General features: G+C 52.3%; 1 protein-coding gene across 4 annotated transcripts; it reads right to left on the reverse strand.

Moving 5' to 3' along the window:
* Window positions 1-1,531: 1,531 nt before the first annotated feature.
* On the reverse strand, window positions 1,532-10,558 carry CCDC120 (coiled-coil domain containing 120). Of its 4 annotated transcripts, none has more exons than XM_004376850.1 (11): window positions 10,500-10,536; window positions 7,750-7,927; window positions 7,579-7,633; window positions 7,270-7,403; window positions 6,243-6,383; window positions 5,456-5,750; window positions 4,997-5,059; window positions 4,446-4,620; window positions 4,215-4,313; window positions 2,402-3,316; window positions 1,532-1,926 (listed from the first exon to the last, which is right to left on the reverse strand). In XM_004376850.1, the coding sequence occupies exons 3-11, from the start codon at window positions 7,589-7,591 to the stop codon at window positions 1,812-1,814; spliced, it is 1,950 nt and encodes a 649-aa protein (XP_004376907.1). In that variant the 5' UTR covers window positions 7,592-7,633; window positions 7,750-7,927; window positions 10,500-10,536; the 3' UTR covers window positions 1,532-1,811. The 4 variants fall into 4 exon arrangements, with proteins under 4 accessions (XP_004376907.1, XP_012411149.1, XP_004376908.1 ...); XM_012555695.2 differs by having other exon boundaries at window positions 1,594-1,926; window positions 7,543-7,633; window positions 7,763-7,927; window positions 10,464-10,549; XM_004376851.2 differs by having other exon boundaries at window positions 1,799-3,316; window positions 7,543-7,633; window positions 10,500-10,558.
* Between the last annotated feature and the right edge of the window lie 5,430 nt (window positions 10,559-15,988).

Consider the following 15,988-nt stretch of genomic DNA (forward strand, 5'->3'; position numbering starts at 1 on the left):
TAAACCCAGGACCAAGGCTTTTCCAGACCCCCACCTCAGCTCTGGACACAGGTCAAGTCATTTCCAAATCTTGAGCCCAAGACCCAGGTGTTCTCAGCCCCCATCTGGGTACAGGGCTCAGGCATCCTAACCCTGTTGAACCCTTGGTCCCAGGTGACCCCCAGCCCTCACCACTCACCTCCCTCCACCTCTGCTTAGGGATCCTACCCTTCTCCCCTAAGTTCCACAGTGATGAGGACCAAGGGGTGGCATTGGGGGTAGGCATATTTATCAGTGTTGCTGCAATAAAATAAAAAAAAATAAAATAAATAAAAATAAAAGCTGTTTTATCTCTCAAGCCAACTTCAGCCTCCTGAGTAGAGTCCTTGGGTGTTTCAATGGACAGAAGTGGCCTTCTGCTTTTTAATTCTACTAAAAACTCTTCCTGACAGGGTCTCAGTTTCTCTATGTGGATTTAAGGGATGATCTCTGAGGCCCTTCCTCAAACCTGTTAGCTGTGGAGAAGCATTAAAGCATGAGGCATTAAAAAGCACGAAGTAGTTAAGGCATGAAATGTTTACTATCATTTGTATTACTAACGGTTCTTCTTTGGGGTTGGCTAGGAATCTGAGAGCAGAAAGGCAAAGAAGCTCCACATCACAAAGTAAAGCCAAAACAGATGACATTATTAAGGCTGTTTCCACAGTGTTATATATATTTTTCCTGTAAAAATATTTTAAAATAATACATTATTGGTCTTAACTAAAGATGTGGGTCCCCAAGGCAGGGCAGATAGAGGAGCAACACATGGGTCCAGTTTACACATTTATTATAGAAATCCCCTTCCAGTGTGGGTAGTGTCTTGGGCCCAGATCCATTGGTACAAAAAGAAAAGTTTAACACCAGGTAGAGGGGGTAGTGGGACCCCCAACTCCAGAAAGTCACAGACAGATATAGAAAACACAGCTTGTGTGGATTTGTTTAAAAAGTGGTGGGTGGAAGGAAAGCCAAGGAAGACGTGACGTGGCCCATGGCCAGACGTCACCTGAGGATTTTACTGGCATCTACCAGATACCAGGTTCAACTACCGCAGTATCCCCCGCACACACAACATACCCTATGACTCTACCCTTCCCCCTCCTAAGGGGCCTCCTAATTGGGGATAATCAGGGCAAGGGCTACCACCAAAGGCTGGGCCATCTCACCCTGTGCGGGTAGAGGCAGTGGGCACAGACAGGCAGAGATGGGCTCCTTCCCTGGGTGTGGGAAAATGAACCTAAGCCCCTCAACCCAAACTTCAGTCCTTACAAGTGTAGACAGAGAACCCACCTCCCCAAGAACTGCCCTGGTGGGGGGTGGCAGGGAGTTCTGTTCACACTGGAGTCTCCTGGCTGCCCAGAACAGAGTCCTGAAACAGGGTCCTGAAACCCTATATGGTCCATTTCATGAAAGGGATTCCTGAATGAAACGGGACAGGAATGAACCCAATCAGGACAAGATCACAGTTTCCCTTTTATAAAACGTCTAGTGTTGGGGGAAGACAGTGAACACCTAAATCACAACTGTAAACAGAAATAGAGGAAGGGGCTTAGAGGCCCCATTATATCATCCCCCTCTTTTAAGCTGACTGAGGCCCCCTAGTCCCCAGCACATTGTTAAAGGAGAAGTGGGATGTCAGACGCTCTCCTAGGCCCACAGGGCGTCAGGGGCCTTGGAAGGTCGGCTTGGGACCCAGGAACGACAGCAACCACACCCCAGGGCTCAGTGAGGTCAGCTGTGTGCTCCCCAGGCGGCAGTCATGCCTAGGTCAACAAGGGGCTTATCAGAAGGGGTCAGACCAGTGTTCCCGGGGTCTGGGGGTCAGAACTGGAGGACTGCTCCCCCTCTAACGTCAGGTCACTTAAACGAGTGCTCAGCTCCGGGGGATACAGGAAGTCCGCGTAGTATCTTTAGAAGGGGTAGCAGGAATCCGGAGGATAGGTTGAAGATGGAGAAGAGAGGAAAAGACACGACACAGAGAGAGGAAAAGAGGCTCGTTAAAGAGGTAGAGGCAGACACAGGACAGAGCACCTGAGGGCTCTCAAGCATGGATAACAGAGGAAGAAAAAGGTGGGGGGCACAGGATGCCCCTTCCTCCCAGCACCCTGGTTTTAAGGCTCATTTTCAGCTGACATGCACTGGTTGTTAAACTATCATACAGCTTGATGAAGAACTTCAGTTACCAATACCCAAGATACCCCTCCACCAGGACCCTGTGGACTAACGCAGGTCATGAACTGTACATGAACTAGCTGGGCTAGCACTGCAGCTAGGTTCGTGTGGTCCAAGTTATTAGCTCTCATGACTAGCTGCTCCCTGGCCTGGATACCTTCACCATCTGCCTCAAGAGACCCCTACCCATCAGTAAAAGCACCCCCCATACCTGCCGGAGACAGGGGGCGCTGTGAAACTCCTCGAGTGTGGGAGCGGCACCTGGCTGGGGGTCCCATACAGCGCCTGACCCACCTCATTGCAGCGGGCATGGAGGAAGGGTTGGTGTGGTGGGCCCATGTGAGGAATCACAGGCCGGCGCTGGGGCCCTGCAGCCAGTCCTGAGTTCCGGATGTACCAGTCCCGCAGCCCTTCCAGTGCAAGGTTCTTGTGGCCGCTGCGCTCACCAGCCAGGGGGATACGGGTGGGTGGGGGCATCCACAGCAGAGGGGTTGGATGCCCCTCTGGACCCTCGGAGGCCTCCAGGGGCAGGCCACAGGGCTTGGTGCGAGTGGCACGTGCATGGGGGTCCTTGCTGCGGAGGAGGGGGCTGCTGCCGTCAGCTGTATACACAGGTGGTGAGCCTGGGAGCATGGCGAGGGGCCCATCCCGGCGGGAGAGGGGTCCTGGGACCTCAGCTGCAGGTAGCAGCTCCCCCCAACCTGCTCCGCCACTACCGCGGGGTAGGCCCCGTTCCAGGGAATAGTCCAAGAGGAAGTCCCCACACACAGGTGGATGTCTAGGTGCTCCGCGGGAGGCAGGGGCAGCTGAGCTAGGCCGGGCAGCCCGGGGAGGGTCAGGGGGGCCCACTGTGCGAGAGGAGAAGGCAGGGGCTGTTTGGGGGTGCTCATACAGCACCTCACTGCTCTTGCAGACTGGGGGGCCAGCAGCAGGGGGATGCAGAGGGGCAGGCGGGGACCCAGCTCCCCCATCAGCTGCCCGGTCCACGAGCAGGGCCTCGGAGCTGTTGCTGCGGCGGGTGCGAGCTGCGAAGAGGGAGGCATGGTCGGAGGCAGGGTCTGCCCGGGGGAAGCCCATCTGGGAGTCCTGGCTGCTGGACCACTGGCGAGAATGGAGGCCTTCAGGTCTGGGGGTGCAGATGTGGGGACAACGGGAACGGTGTCAGAAAAAAAATAAGCAGATGGGCTGAGTGCCCTCCCTAGCCCATCTCCTTCTGAGCCTTCATTTCCACATCTCCAAAATGAGCCCAGAATTAAAAACTATGTATATGAAGGTGTCAGGTAGTGAGCATGAAAAGGGCAGCAAAGGTTCTGTCCCAGAGTTGGGGGCAGAAGGGTAGGAAATGTATGGGAGGGCCCTGGGGCTGTTAGCCCTGAGGGAGATGTAAATATGTATAGGGCTGGAGAGGAAATGCTAACTAAAGAGGGGCCTGACAGAGGACTCTTCCTAATACATCTGACCCCTCGTCCCCTGCGAAGACCCCTCTCATAGCTCCCTACTGCCTCCAGGATGAAGTCCTAATCCTTAGGCCTAGAGCTGAAGAGCCTTCCTGAACTCTCTGTCCCACAATGTGTATGAACCACCCAAAACTATCATTCCCAACAGCTACCATTCACAGGCTGTAAGCTCTACAAGGACAGGTTCGTTGTTTATTCAAATGCCTGAGACACACCAGGCACATGTAAAGCCCTGATTTCTGGCAGACAGTAGGTCATAACAATTAACTATAACTGTTATGCTACAGTATCTTTCAAAGGCAGAAATTTTTATGCCCCTTTCACAAATGAGACAAAGTTGAGAAGGGAAATTACTTGTCCAAAATGCACAGAAAAGCCCACACTCAAACTTTACTGCTTCTGCTCCAAATCCCCACTCTCTTCTTCTTTACCAGGACAACTCCTATTCACCTTTCAAAGCCCAGCCTCCCATGTCCCACACCCTTTGATAATGTTCTCCCCAACACCCCCAGTTAAAACTAACTGTTCCTCCTCTAATCCTCAAACCCAGCCTCAGAGTTTCCTTACTTGCAGAGTTGGGGGCCAATGCCCCGGGTGAGGACAGGGGTCGCAGGCACACTTCGCCCCTCAAAACTGGAGGCACTCCTGGGCAGTGAGCGTGTGGGGCTAAACAGAGACAGGCAGATCCAGTTGGGGCCCAGGTTAGAGACTGTACCCACCAGCAGGCCGTCCTGCTAGCCCAAGCTCAGGATCCCATTCCTGACTTACGGGGAAGGGAGGGTAGGGGCTCGTCCTCACCTGGTGGGGCTGGCCACAGAGTTCCGCCTGCTCTTCAAATCCCCATAAAGATCTGATGGGGGTGGTTTCCATGGGGCTCGTCGCTCAGGGCTGCCTCCAGATACCACCCGTAGCTGGTCCCAGGCCTTGGGTGGTGAGGGGCGCTCAGCCAGAGGGAAGCAGCCACGGGGCTCTTCTGAGTAGAAGGGAGATGTCGGGGAGAAGTCAGTGAGAGGGGGCCCAGAGGAAGCAAGATAGGTTGGAGGCAAAGCAAAGGGTAGGGGCTAGGGAAGTAGGGAAGGAGCAAAGATCTGGGGCAGGGTTAAACCAGCTGAGGAGGAGCTAAAGGACGAGGCAGGGCAACAAGGGTTGGGCAACGCTGGGTAGGGACTGGAGCTAAGGGAGCAGGGGTGGGATGAAGCTAAGAAGATGGGGGGGCAGAGGAAAATGGGGCACGGCTAAGGAGGAGTAAGCAGGTGGAGCTGAAGAGGTGAGGAAGGGCTGAGCATCAAAGGATGGGCCATGGGACATAGGAAGGGGTTGGGGCGTGCCTGGGGGATAGGAGTCCTCACCATTATCATGGCTGGCCCCAGACTCTGAGAGGGAGCTGCTCTCTGAGTGCAGAACTACGTCCTCTACAGGTGAGAAGGGGGAGAACCGGGCCTAACAATCCAAGGCCTGGGTACCATCCCCTTACATCACTGGATGGGCTCTGCTTAGCACCGCCTTCTGGACGTGTCTCCTCCTCAGCCTGTTCCCTTCCCAAGAATTCACCTTTACCTCAATCCAAAACCACCATATGCTTGGTTCCTCACTTTCCTTGTGCCTACTGGCCAGTTCCCAATGGCCCCCCTCCTCCCATGTGCCAACTTATCTGAACTGTTCTTACTGGCTGGGCTCCTTAAGTTCTGCCTACCTCCCTGTCTTCACTGACTGTTCACCCATCCCACCCCTACAAGTCCATTAGCCAGTGTCCATTCACTGAGCCCACTCTCCCACTTTCACTGGTGGGATGATGGGACCTGGCTCACCTTGGCTGAGCTGAGCAAGGCGTGTGCCCAGGCAGACTCCCTGGGTGGTGATAACTGCCCCCGTGGACAGCGGCAGTGGCTGGGGTGGTGGGAGCACTGGGAGGCCAAGGCGGGCCCGGACATCCCTGAGCTGCTCCTCTAGCTCATGCAGCCTCCGCAGTGCATCTGCCTGGACCTGGCGCCGGCGCCGGCGCTGCTCGGCACTCAGCTCAGGGACCAGGGCCAGGCGGCGGGCAGCTGCTGCAATCTGCTGCTGCACTGACACCTCGCGCTCCAGGGCCTCGAGAGCCAGCTCCTGTGGGGCCCATCCGAAAGGGGTGGGACAGGACCAAATGTTGGAAATAGCCAAGCACCAGGACAATCAGTGGCAGAGCCCATCTGGACTAGAGGTGGGGCTTGCTCTTCCTCGGGGTGGACCTATTCTCTGAGGGATGGAGCTTATTCATCCTCTGGGGGCAGGGCCCATCTTGATTAGGGGCTAGGCCTGTTCATCTTCCCAGGGGTGGGAGGCCTATCCTTACTGAGTTAGGGACCAGCATCATCCTGGGGGTGGGGTTTATCATGCTGAGAGGCAGGGCGTATCTTGGGACCTGTTCCTCTACCTTCGCCTGGGGACCACTGCCTCCCTTATATCTAGAATCCACCTCCCTCAAACCCTTTTCCTTCTTACCTTAGCTTCTCCCTGCCCTAGACTCAACCCCCACTCTGCCTTTGTTTTCCTCCAGGCTCCTCCTCCTCTGTACCTATTCCCTCCCCCCATACCATCTTGCTCTCCAAGTCTGCTCACCTCAGCAGGGCACAAGGAGTGGTGTGCTGGGTTGGGATGTGATGGAGGATAGGTACGGGCTGCCGGGGGCCGCCGTCGGACCAACTGGGGCCGTTCACCAGGCTCCAGGGGGCACTCAGGGGGGAGTTGGCCAGTTAGCTCCTGGGTAGGGGGGCAGGCGTCAGAAACTGCCAAGGGTTAGTTGAGGGGAGGGGATGGGGCAAAGCAGTAATGACCCAAAAAGCTACAGAGGTCCTACTAGGAGTCTGGCCCTGTTCAGCACCCCACACATTTCTCTTCCTCCTCCCAGTATCTCCACCAGGCAGGCAGGTATACAGTGTAGACTCAGCCCCTCAATGGCCCAAATCCCTGGGGCAGTGGGGATAGGAAGGATGGGGGAGATCTGCTTTGGAACCCAAAAATTTTTATAAAGGCAACACAGTCTATATATATTGCATATTATATAACACCGCTATTAGGGTCTGGGGCTGCATGCTCTGAACATTATTATTTCTGGCACACTGTGTGGATAGTCACACTAAGCCCGTTGCTGTTGAGTTGATTTCGACTCCTAGTGACCCCACAGGACAGAGTAGAACTGCCCATAGGGTTTCCAAGGCTATAAATCTTTACAGAAGCAGATTGCCACATCTTTCTCCTGCAGAGTGGCTGGTAGGTTTGAACTGCCAACCTTTCCTTTACCACTGCACCACCAGGGCTTCTTCATTAAAAATATACACATTATTATTTCTGGTAAACAGTAGATATTCACACTAAGAGGAGTAAATAGAAATTACAAATCACTCCATGTCAGTTCAGGTCAGGTTTTGCTGCCAAATTTTGGAAATAATTTTTTGTTTTTTGAGGATTTTGATTTCAGAACTGTAGATAAGGGATTGTGGGCCTGGTATTACCAATTTCATTGACTGTAAGATCTCTAAACTGAACTTTGATAAGACAGAGGGTGACACGGAATCTGCAATTGCCACCCTAAGTCTGCCTACCTAGGGCTCCCCCACCCCTTACACCCCTCGGGCCAAGCCCTCACCGCCTCCTGGAGACACACTTTTCGTAGCTCCTGGAGTTTCAGGCTCAGGGCCTCCTGAAGGGCCCGCTGCCGGTCAAGCAGCCCCCGCAGACGCTCTGATCTCACCTGGGGGGCAGCCTCTCCAAACAGGGCAGCTGGACACAGAGGGAGCAAAGATCAGTGGGACAGCCAGGGCATCCTGGAGCAGATGTGGGCCCAGGGACCCCACTTCCCAAGTGAGCAGGCAGTGACTCAGAGCAAGGGAGGAGGCAGAAGGGCGAACCAGCCACCGACCTGGGGCATTGAAGGTGGGAGAGCTGATCAGCTGACCTTTGACTTCCATCCTGGTGCTGTCGAGAGTCTGTGGCTGACGGCTGAACAAGGCCTGGCAATGATGCACAGGAGGCATTAAGGAAGTACATCCCATGATACCCAACCCCTGCCCCTGCCCAGCTTCCCACATCCCAGCTGGGAGTAAGGGGTGCCCTGGACCCCACCCGCCTGCTTGACTTGCCCTCTCAGAATCTGTATCGATGTCTGGACCCAGGGGGTCACCCAGAATGGTGTTGGCCCGGGTACCTTGATTCCCTTCCCATTGAGTGGGAGCACAGCAAGTGGGGAGCTGGGCAGACTTACAACGCCTCCTCAGAGGCCCATGGGCCACAGCCAAGAGTCTTGCCTAGGGAAGGAGAAATAATGGTACAGATTCAACCAACTATAACAACAGTGCACTTACTAAGCACCTGGGTACCTGGCACAGTTCCATACTAGGCCACATTTAATCTTCACAGCCACCCTGTGATGGTAGTTTTGTGATTACGAATACCACCATTGGTAAAGATGAGAGTAAGGCACAGGGTGGTGAAATAACTTGCCTGAGGCCACAAACACAACCAGGCCCACCCCTCCAGTCCAACACTCTCCCTCACTAGAGCTGCTCTGTCCCTACCAACTTCCTTATCATTCCCAAGTCTATCAGGCCTCAGGGCCTTGGCCTAGGCTGTGGCTACTGTCTGGAGTGCTCTTTCAACCTCTTAACACATCAACCCCTGGTTCTCACTTGTCATTCTTGGGTTTAAATACCACCCACTTCCAGAGGTGAGCCTCTGCATTATGTCCTCTCACTGTCCTACACAAGAGACTGTGCTTTCCCCATACACCCCTGAGGACAGGAAACACATCTGTCCTGTTTTCTTCAGCATCTCCAACACTGTACTCACAGCAAGCACTCAAGGAATGTTGCCAGCTGAATGAATAAATGACTGAATAAACGAATGAAGAGGTGGCAGAGCCAGGGCTCAAGCCCATCTGTGTGGGACTACACCTGTCTCAACTCTATCTTGTGGCCCTGGTGCAGCAGGAAGAGCATTTTCATTGACCGCAGGGCCCCTCCAGCCCCAGCTTAGGGAACGGACCCTACTGAGATTTGTGAGAAACAAAGTCCACAGCTGCAGATAACAAACCAGCTGCCTCCTGCCTCCTTCTCTGCCCCAGATGCCTTGGCTGGCTGCCAGCCCTGCCCTTGTCTCCTGCTCTGGAGTTTGCTCCCTCCCTCCCACATCCCACACAGTCTCCAGCTGGGCAGCCAGGTTACATCACCTCCCACCAAGTGGCCTGACCTCTGTGGTAGGCAACTGGGATGGCCTCATGGGGTCAGAGGTCCATCCCCACCCACTCAAAATCCAGTTTGTCATGACATGGTAACCTGGTGTGGAGAAGAGCCAGGCAACCAAGGAGGCGAGGGTTCAAGCTCCTTCCCCATCTATACATTGTAGGGTGTGGCCAAGCTGCCTATAAGGTCCCAATAGTTTCTCTGCAGTCCCCTGCCCCTCCACAGGGTCTGTACCCCTCCCTAGAAGCAGCGATTCTTTGTCCTCAACATTAGGGGTGGGGGTTAGTCTCCAAAGCCTTTTTGTAAATTCAGGTACCAGTGTGTGCTTTGCAGAGGCACTCACATGCACACTCATCTAAGGTCTGGCAAGGGGTACTGACTGACTCAGAAAACACGCATTTCCCAGCACGGCTGGGTTTCCTTGAGGTCCCAGCTCAGCCCTCTCCATCCCTAAGCTCCTGGGGCTCCCACTTCCCCAGCCTCACTTAGGTTTGGGGAACTCTCACAGGGCTCCCCTGAACCTTCCTCCTTTCCAACAGGGCTCTCAACTCCTACTCCATGGGCCTGTTTCCCAGGACTGGTCCCACATCCCACACTGGCTGCCATAAGCCTTTCTCTCCTGGGAGCTCAGGACATCCTGGAAGTCAACACAAGGTTCAGACAGGAACCCCAACTCCACCCTGTCAACCTGACCTCAGGGACATAGCTAAGAGCTGAGTCACACGGTCACTGGGCAGGCTAGACATAAGGTCAACATCCCACACCTCCACATACAGCGTCTAAACCTTTGCGTCCTCTCACCTGCCCTCTGCCTAGCTGCCTTGGGACCTGGGCCTGCTCCATTCCCACCCAGAGATGGTGAGGAGGAGGATCCCGGCAACTCCCTCCCCAACACACATCCACACCAGCCCTTGGGTCTTCCCACTGATGGCCCTGTTCTGTCCCAGGGATGGGCTACAGCAAGAGAGCTGCAGAGGGCATCCACACACACACCCAGAGGCAGGCCTAGCAGGTTTTTCAGGTCTGCCCTTCTGACACCACAGCCAAGAAAGAAATTCCTGGCTGTAATGACTGTTTACAACCAAGACACCTCACCTGGGTAGCACCCAACACCCTCAGTGGGACCCCCTTTGCACATCTGGCCACCACTGGAGCAAATACAAACTCCCAGTGTCAGGGACTATTCCTCACTCTCATCTAGTGCCCCCCTTGCTTCACTCTGCATGAACAAGTGTGGGACAGGCACCTGGGAAATGGTTTTCCAACAGCCCAGTCTGGGCTTTACTGGGGGTCTGGGCCCTGGGTTGGGGAAAGGGGAGAGGAAGTGGAGGAGGTGGGAGTGGAGTGGGGGGCTCATGCTTCTTGTTCTGGCTAGGTCTTCCCTCATCCCTCCTCCTCGTCCATTTCTGGCCAGGAAGTGGTTTCATGACAGGAAAGGAAGTCAGACATTTTTGGCTTCATGACCACTACCTGCTCCCCACTCCCATCCTACAGTGTTGACTTGGCTCTCTCCTCCTGGGGAACTTCAGCTTACTCCACCCAGTTCCCTGATGCCCTTCTCCTCCTCTTCCCCCACCACTTCTCACTGTGCCCAGGTGCTCACCAATGCCAGGGAGGTGCTGTGGGAGGTCTCAGGTACCTCAAATAGTTTCCTCGACCAGGTCCTGGTTCCGGCTGGTGGTGGCTGTGAGCAGCAGTGGCTGCTGATGCCTCAGCTGCCTCCCCCTAGGGAATGGCCCAGCCTACCTGGCCTGGGACTGGGCCAACCCACACCTTTTAACCCTTCCCTGCCTGCCACCAAGGCTAAGGCCACCTCTGGGGGTAGTCTTGGGGCCAGGTCCTCTCAGGGTGCCCAGCATGGCCAAGAAAGGAGCCTGGCACTCCCTCTGTACACCGATACATCTAGCTGGGACATAAAAAATCCATTGCCATCAAGTCAATTCTCATAGCAACCCTACAGGACAGAGCAGAACTGCCCCATAGGGTTTGCAAGGCTGTAATCTTTACGGAAACAGACTGCCACCTCTTTTTCCCGAGGAGTGGCTGGTGCATTCAAACCACCGACCTTTTGGTTAGCAGCCAAGCACTTAACCATTGCGCCACCAGGACTCCAGCTGGGAGACGAAAACTAGGAAAGACAGGCTAAGGGTCGTGGGAATGGCAGCTGCCTCTCCTACTGTCCAAATTCCCTGAGAATCAGACCCTGCCCACCCAAGAGTATTAACTTGGAGGTGGGGGGATGGAGGGCTGGGGAGTTGTTAAGCACATGGGTGACCTCAAGTATGAATCAGGTTTGTGGTTCTTGGCAGTGTGCATCACATTCCTGAGACTCCTACCCTTTCCTCCAGGGCAAGGCAGGGGTGGTGGAAGGTAGTGGGGCAATTCCCACCCTCATCAGGATAATAGTTTCCCAAGCTGGGGACAGAGGAAGTCAATCTTTCTAAGGAGAAACCAGGTCTTAAGACCCTACCACCTTCTGCAGCTCCAGAAGAAATAATCCCAGTAAACCAACCACAAATTTACACTCTACAGAAACCCTCTGATGCATTTAACCCCTCTTGGTCCCTACAAACCTGGATGACACAGACCCAAGCTCCTTATGGCCATTTTATAGATGTGGAAACTGAGGCTCAGAAAGGCGAAGAGATCTGATTCAGATGACAGTGGCATAAGAACAGGTAGCATCAAAACTCAGGGGGCAGGGGGCTGGGTCCTGGGTTGGAGGTGGATAAAGGCCACTCCTGCAAGGGAGGGGGAGTGAGAAAGGGGGCTCATGCTTCTTCACATGCACTGAGTCTCCCCATTCTCCCCCTCATGCATTTCTGGCCAGGAGTCAGCTTCATGCCAGATAAGAAAATTGGCTCTGAGTCCCTATGATGTACTGTCTCCCACCACAGCACTACCTGGGCTCCAGGCCTGCTGCAGCATACACCATACATCCTGCGCTAGATCTGGGACCATCTGCTCTATGACCTCAGGGGCCAAGCCCAACCCAGGCCCCTGCAGCAGCCCACACCATGATGTGAAAGAGTAGAGTAAGGCCAACTCCCTCCTCACTTGGAGGGAGGGCCAGGCCTAGGCAGGAGCTCTCTCCGTACGTGCTTTAATGGAGGCTCCTGCCATCTTGTCCACCTTTCTTCTTGGGTGTGAGATTTCCAGCATGGGACACGAAGGCCCCTTTCATCCACCTCCTTTCTTTTCCCTTTCTTCACTGCCTGGGGCTGGTGGAGGATGACAGCCACGGGTGGGCAACTAGGTGTTAGTGGGAAGTGTCCTCTCAGCCATGGCCTCTCATGCCTCTTGTGGGCCACCAAAGATGTTGAGAAGAAAGATGTTTATAAAATCAGAGCCAAGAGGGACAAGAGAACTGTCTGGCAATGCAGATTAAGTTTCAAGGCTTAGGTTTCCTTGCCTGTAAAACGAGTAAAAGGTGGTTACAGAGATAACAAAAGCCAAAGTAACTTTGGAAAGCATTTTAAAGTATAACGAAACTCACACTATGTCATTAATGACTGTTAACAGTAACAAATAAACTCACACAGAGATGAGCAGGAGCTGGGGTGGGGGAGAGCAGGTAACTGGACCTCTTAGGCCAGGCACACAGGTGGGGCAGGGTCACTCACCCACATCATTGCCCTGTTCCCCGACTTTTAACAGCCTGGAAGACGGTGCAACCTCCAGGCCCCACCCTAGCCAGGTCCTGAGCCTCTGGTGGCCCTACATGGCTAGTAAGTGGTGGGATTCAACCCAGCTCTTTCTACTTAACTGGCTGTGTGACTGCTCAAACAAGTCACGTAAGCTCTCTCTGTCTCAATGTCCTCGTCTATAAAATGGAGATGATGATAATAGTATGAACTACACAGGGTTGTTGTGAGCATTAAATGTGTTAATATATTTAAAGCTTGCTTAGGACAGCGCCTGGCACACAGTAAGCATTCAATATATGTTGGCTGTCATAATTACAAGTATTCCTCCTTATCCAAACTCAGGAATCAAATAGATACATTCAGACATTTTTTTGAGACAGAACTGGTATCCCTCAGCCTCACCAGATAAATCTGAAACAGAGCTGTTTTCCCTCAGATAACTTGTGCAAAGTCTCATGATCCAAAATCAGGAACCAAATAGATTCAGATACATTTTTGAGACAGAGCTGGTATCCTTCAGCCTCTGAACCCTCCCCACTTGTTACCCAGACACGAAAACCTTCCTACTTTCAAACCAGATAAGTTTGAAACAAAGCTATTTTCCCCTCATTATTCAACCTCTCCCTACTTAATATAAAAAAATGCTGGAACCATCCCAATATTACCGGCACTAACCAAAAAAATAAAAAATAGTAAATGTTGGAGAGGGTGTGGGGAGACTGCAACAGTTAAGCACTGCTGGTGGGAATATAAAATGGTACAACCACTATGGAAAACGATATAACCAAAAGCCAAATCAAACCCGTTGCCATCGAGTCGATTTCAACTCATGGTGGCTCTACAGGACAGAGTAGAACTGCCCCATAGGGTTATGGAAAACAATATAGCACCTCCTTAAAAAGCTAGAAAAAGAAATACCATACTATCCAGCAATCCCACTAATAGGAATATATCCTAGAGAAATAAGAGCCATCACACAAATAGACGTATACACACTTGTCATGGTTTGAATTATGTCCCCCAAAAAATGTGTGTATCAATTTGGCTAGGCCATGATTCCCAGAACTGTGTGGTTGGCCTCCATTCTGTGATTGTAATTTTATGTTAAAGAGGATTAGGGTGGGATTGTAACACCACCCTTACCCAGGTCACATCCCTGATCCAATGTAAAAGGAGTTTCCCTAGGGTGTGGCCTGCACCACCTTTTACCTTACAAGAGATAAAAGGAAAGGGAAGCAAGCAGAGAATTGGGGACCTCATACCACCAAGAAAGCAGTTCTGAGAGCATGGCGCATCCTTTGGACCTGAGATTCCTGCGCTGAGATGCTCTCAGACCAAGGGAAGACTGATGCATCACAAGGACCTTCCTCCAGAACTGAAAGAGAGAGAAAGCCTTCTCCTGGAGCCAATGCCCTAAATTTGGACTTGTAGCCTACTGAGCTGTGAGAGAATAAATGTCCCATTGTTAAAGCCATCCACTCGTGGTATTTCTGTTAGAGCAGCACTAGGTGACTAAGACAGAATTTGGTACCAGGAGTGGGGTGCTGCTCTAACAGATACCTAAAATGTGGAAGCCGTTTTGAAACTGTGACTCGATAGAGGAGCAACAGTGGCAGAGGACCAGCAACAGCAGAGAACCTGCAGCAGCAGAGAAGCGGCAGCTAAGCGGCAGTGGCAGAGAACCAACAGCAGCAGAATCAGGACACCAGCATGAGATGGTGCTGGAGCCAACCACAGAGCGAGAGAACTGAGTGCCTGTGCGCAGGAGGCTTCCTGGCGGAGTGGGGTGCCTCCGGGCACTTAGCAGTGGAGCTACAGAGCTTTGGAACACTTGCCCCAGCAGGGCAGATGTGAGCATTGAGGCCTGAGGGCTGAGAGGCCATAGGAAACAGAAGCAGAAGCTGAAGAGACAAGGAACACAAGAAGTCAAGCTGCCTCAGTCTCAAAAGGTATGGCCATGACCTCTGGGGTTTCAAAGAGTGGAGCCATGGCCTCTGGTGCTTCTAAGGGTGGAGTCGCCACTCACATGAACTGGGAGAATGGTGCACCTAAAGCCAAGGGAGCAGAGTTGCTGTTCCAGTGGGACTAGAAGGCAGAGCTAAAGCCCAGGGCCAGGCGGTCTCCACTCAGAATCCGGAGACTGTGGCCAATACCTAGAGTCTGGAGGGCAGGGCTATTGTGTAAATTGTCTCAGAGAACAGAATATTATTTTCAAAGCCTTGAGGGCTAATGTGATGTGTTCTGCTGACTTGCTTGGTACCTGTTATCCCTTCTTTTCCTCTAGTTTCTCCCATTTGTAATAGAAATGTCTAGGTTGTGCCTGTTCTGCCACTGTACCTCTGGAAGCAAATAACTTGTATTCTAGATTTCACAGATGAAGAGGAATTCTTGGATTTTGGACTTGGAGTTAAGACTTTTGCTATGATATGATGGGATGAATATGTTTTACATGTTGCAAGGATGTGATTTGGGGGGGGCCAAAGGGTGGAATGTCGTGGTTTGAATTATGTCTCCCAAAAATGTGTGTATCAATTTGGCTGGGCCATGATTCCCAGAACTGTGTGGTTGGCCCACATTTTGTGATTGTAATTTTATGTTAAAGAGGATTAGGGTGGGATTGTAACACCACCCTTACCCAGGTCACATCCCTGATCCAACGTAAAGGGAGTTTCCCTAGGGTGTGGCCTGCACCATCTTTTACCTTACAAAAGATAAAAGGAAAGGGAAGCAAGCAGAGAATTGGGGACCTCATACCACCAAGAAAGCAGCTCTGGGAGCAGAGCACGTCCTTTGGACCTGAGGTTCCTGTGCTGAGATGCTCTCAGACCAAGGGAAGACTGATGCATCACAAGGACCTTCCTCCAGAGCCGGAAGAGAGAGAAAGCCTTCCCTGGAGCTGATGCCCTGAATTTGGACTTGTAGGCTACTGAACTGTGAGGGAATAAATTTCTCTTTGTTAAAGCCATCCACTCGTGGTATTTCTGTGAGAGCAGCACTAGCTGACTAAGACAACACCCATGTTCCCTGCAGCTTTATTCACAATAGCAAAAAGGTAGAAACAACCTAAGTGCCCACCAACAGATGAATGGATAAACAAATTATGGTACATACACACAAATGATAAAGCACAATGATGAATCCATGAAACATCTCACAACATGGATGCATCTGGAGAGCATTATGCTCAGTGAAATCGGTCAATCACAAAAAGACAAAAAGACAAATACTGTATGAGACCACTATTATAAAAACCCAAGAAAAAGTTTACACACAAAAAAACAATCTTTGATGCCTATGAGGGAGGGGAGGAGCAGGGAGGGGAAATCACTAACTAGATAGTAGACAAGTGTTAACTTTGGTGAAGGGAAAGACAACACACAGTATAGGGGAAGTCAGCACAACTTGACCAAGGCAAAGTCATAGAAGCTTCCTGGACACAACCAAACACCTTGAGGGACTCAGTTACGGAGGCTAAGGGCTG

This window comes from Trichechus manatus, unplaced genomic scaffold (assembly GCF_000243295.1).
Source record: "Trichechus manatus latirostris isolate Lorelei unplaced genomic scaffold, TriManLat1.0 scaffold00046, whole genome shotgun sequence".
NCBI classification, from domain to species: Eukaryota; Metazoa; Chordata; class Mammalia; order Sirenia; family Trichechidae; genus Trichechus; species Trichechus manatus.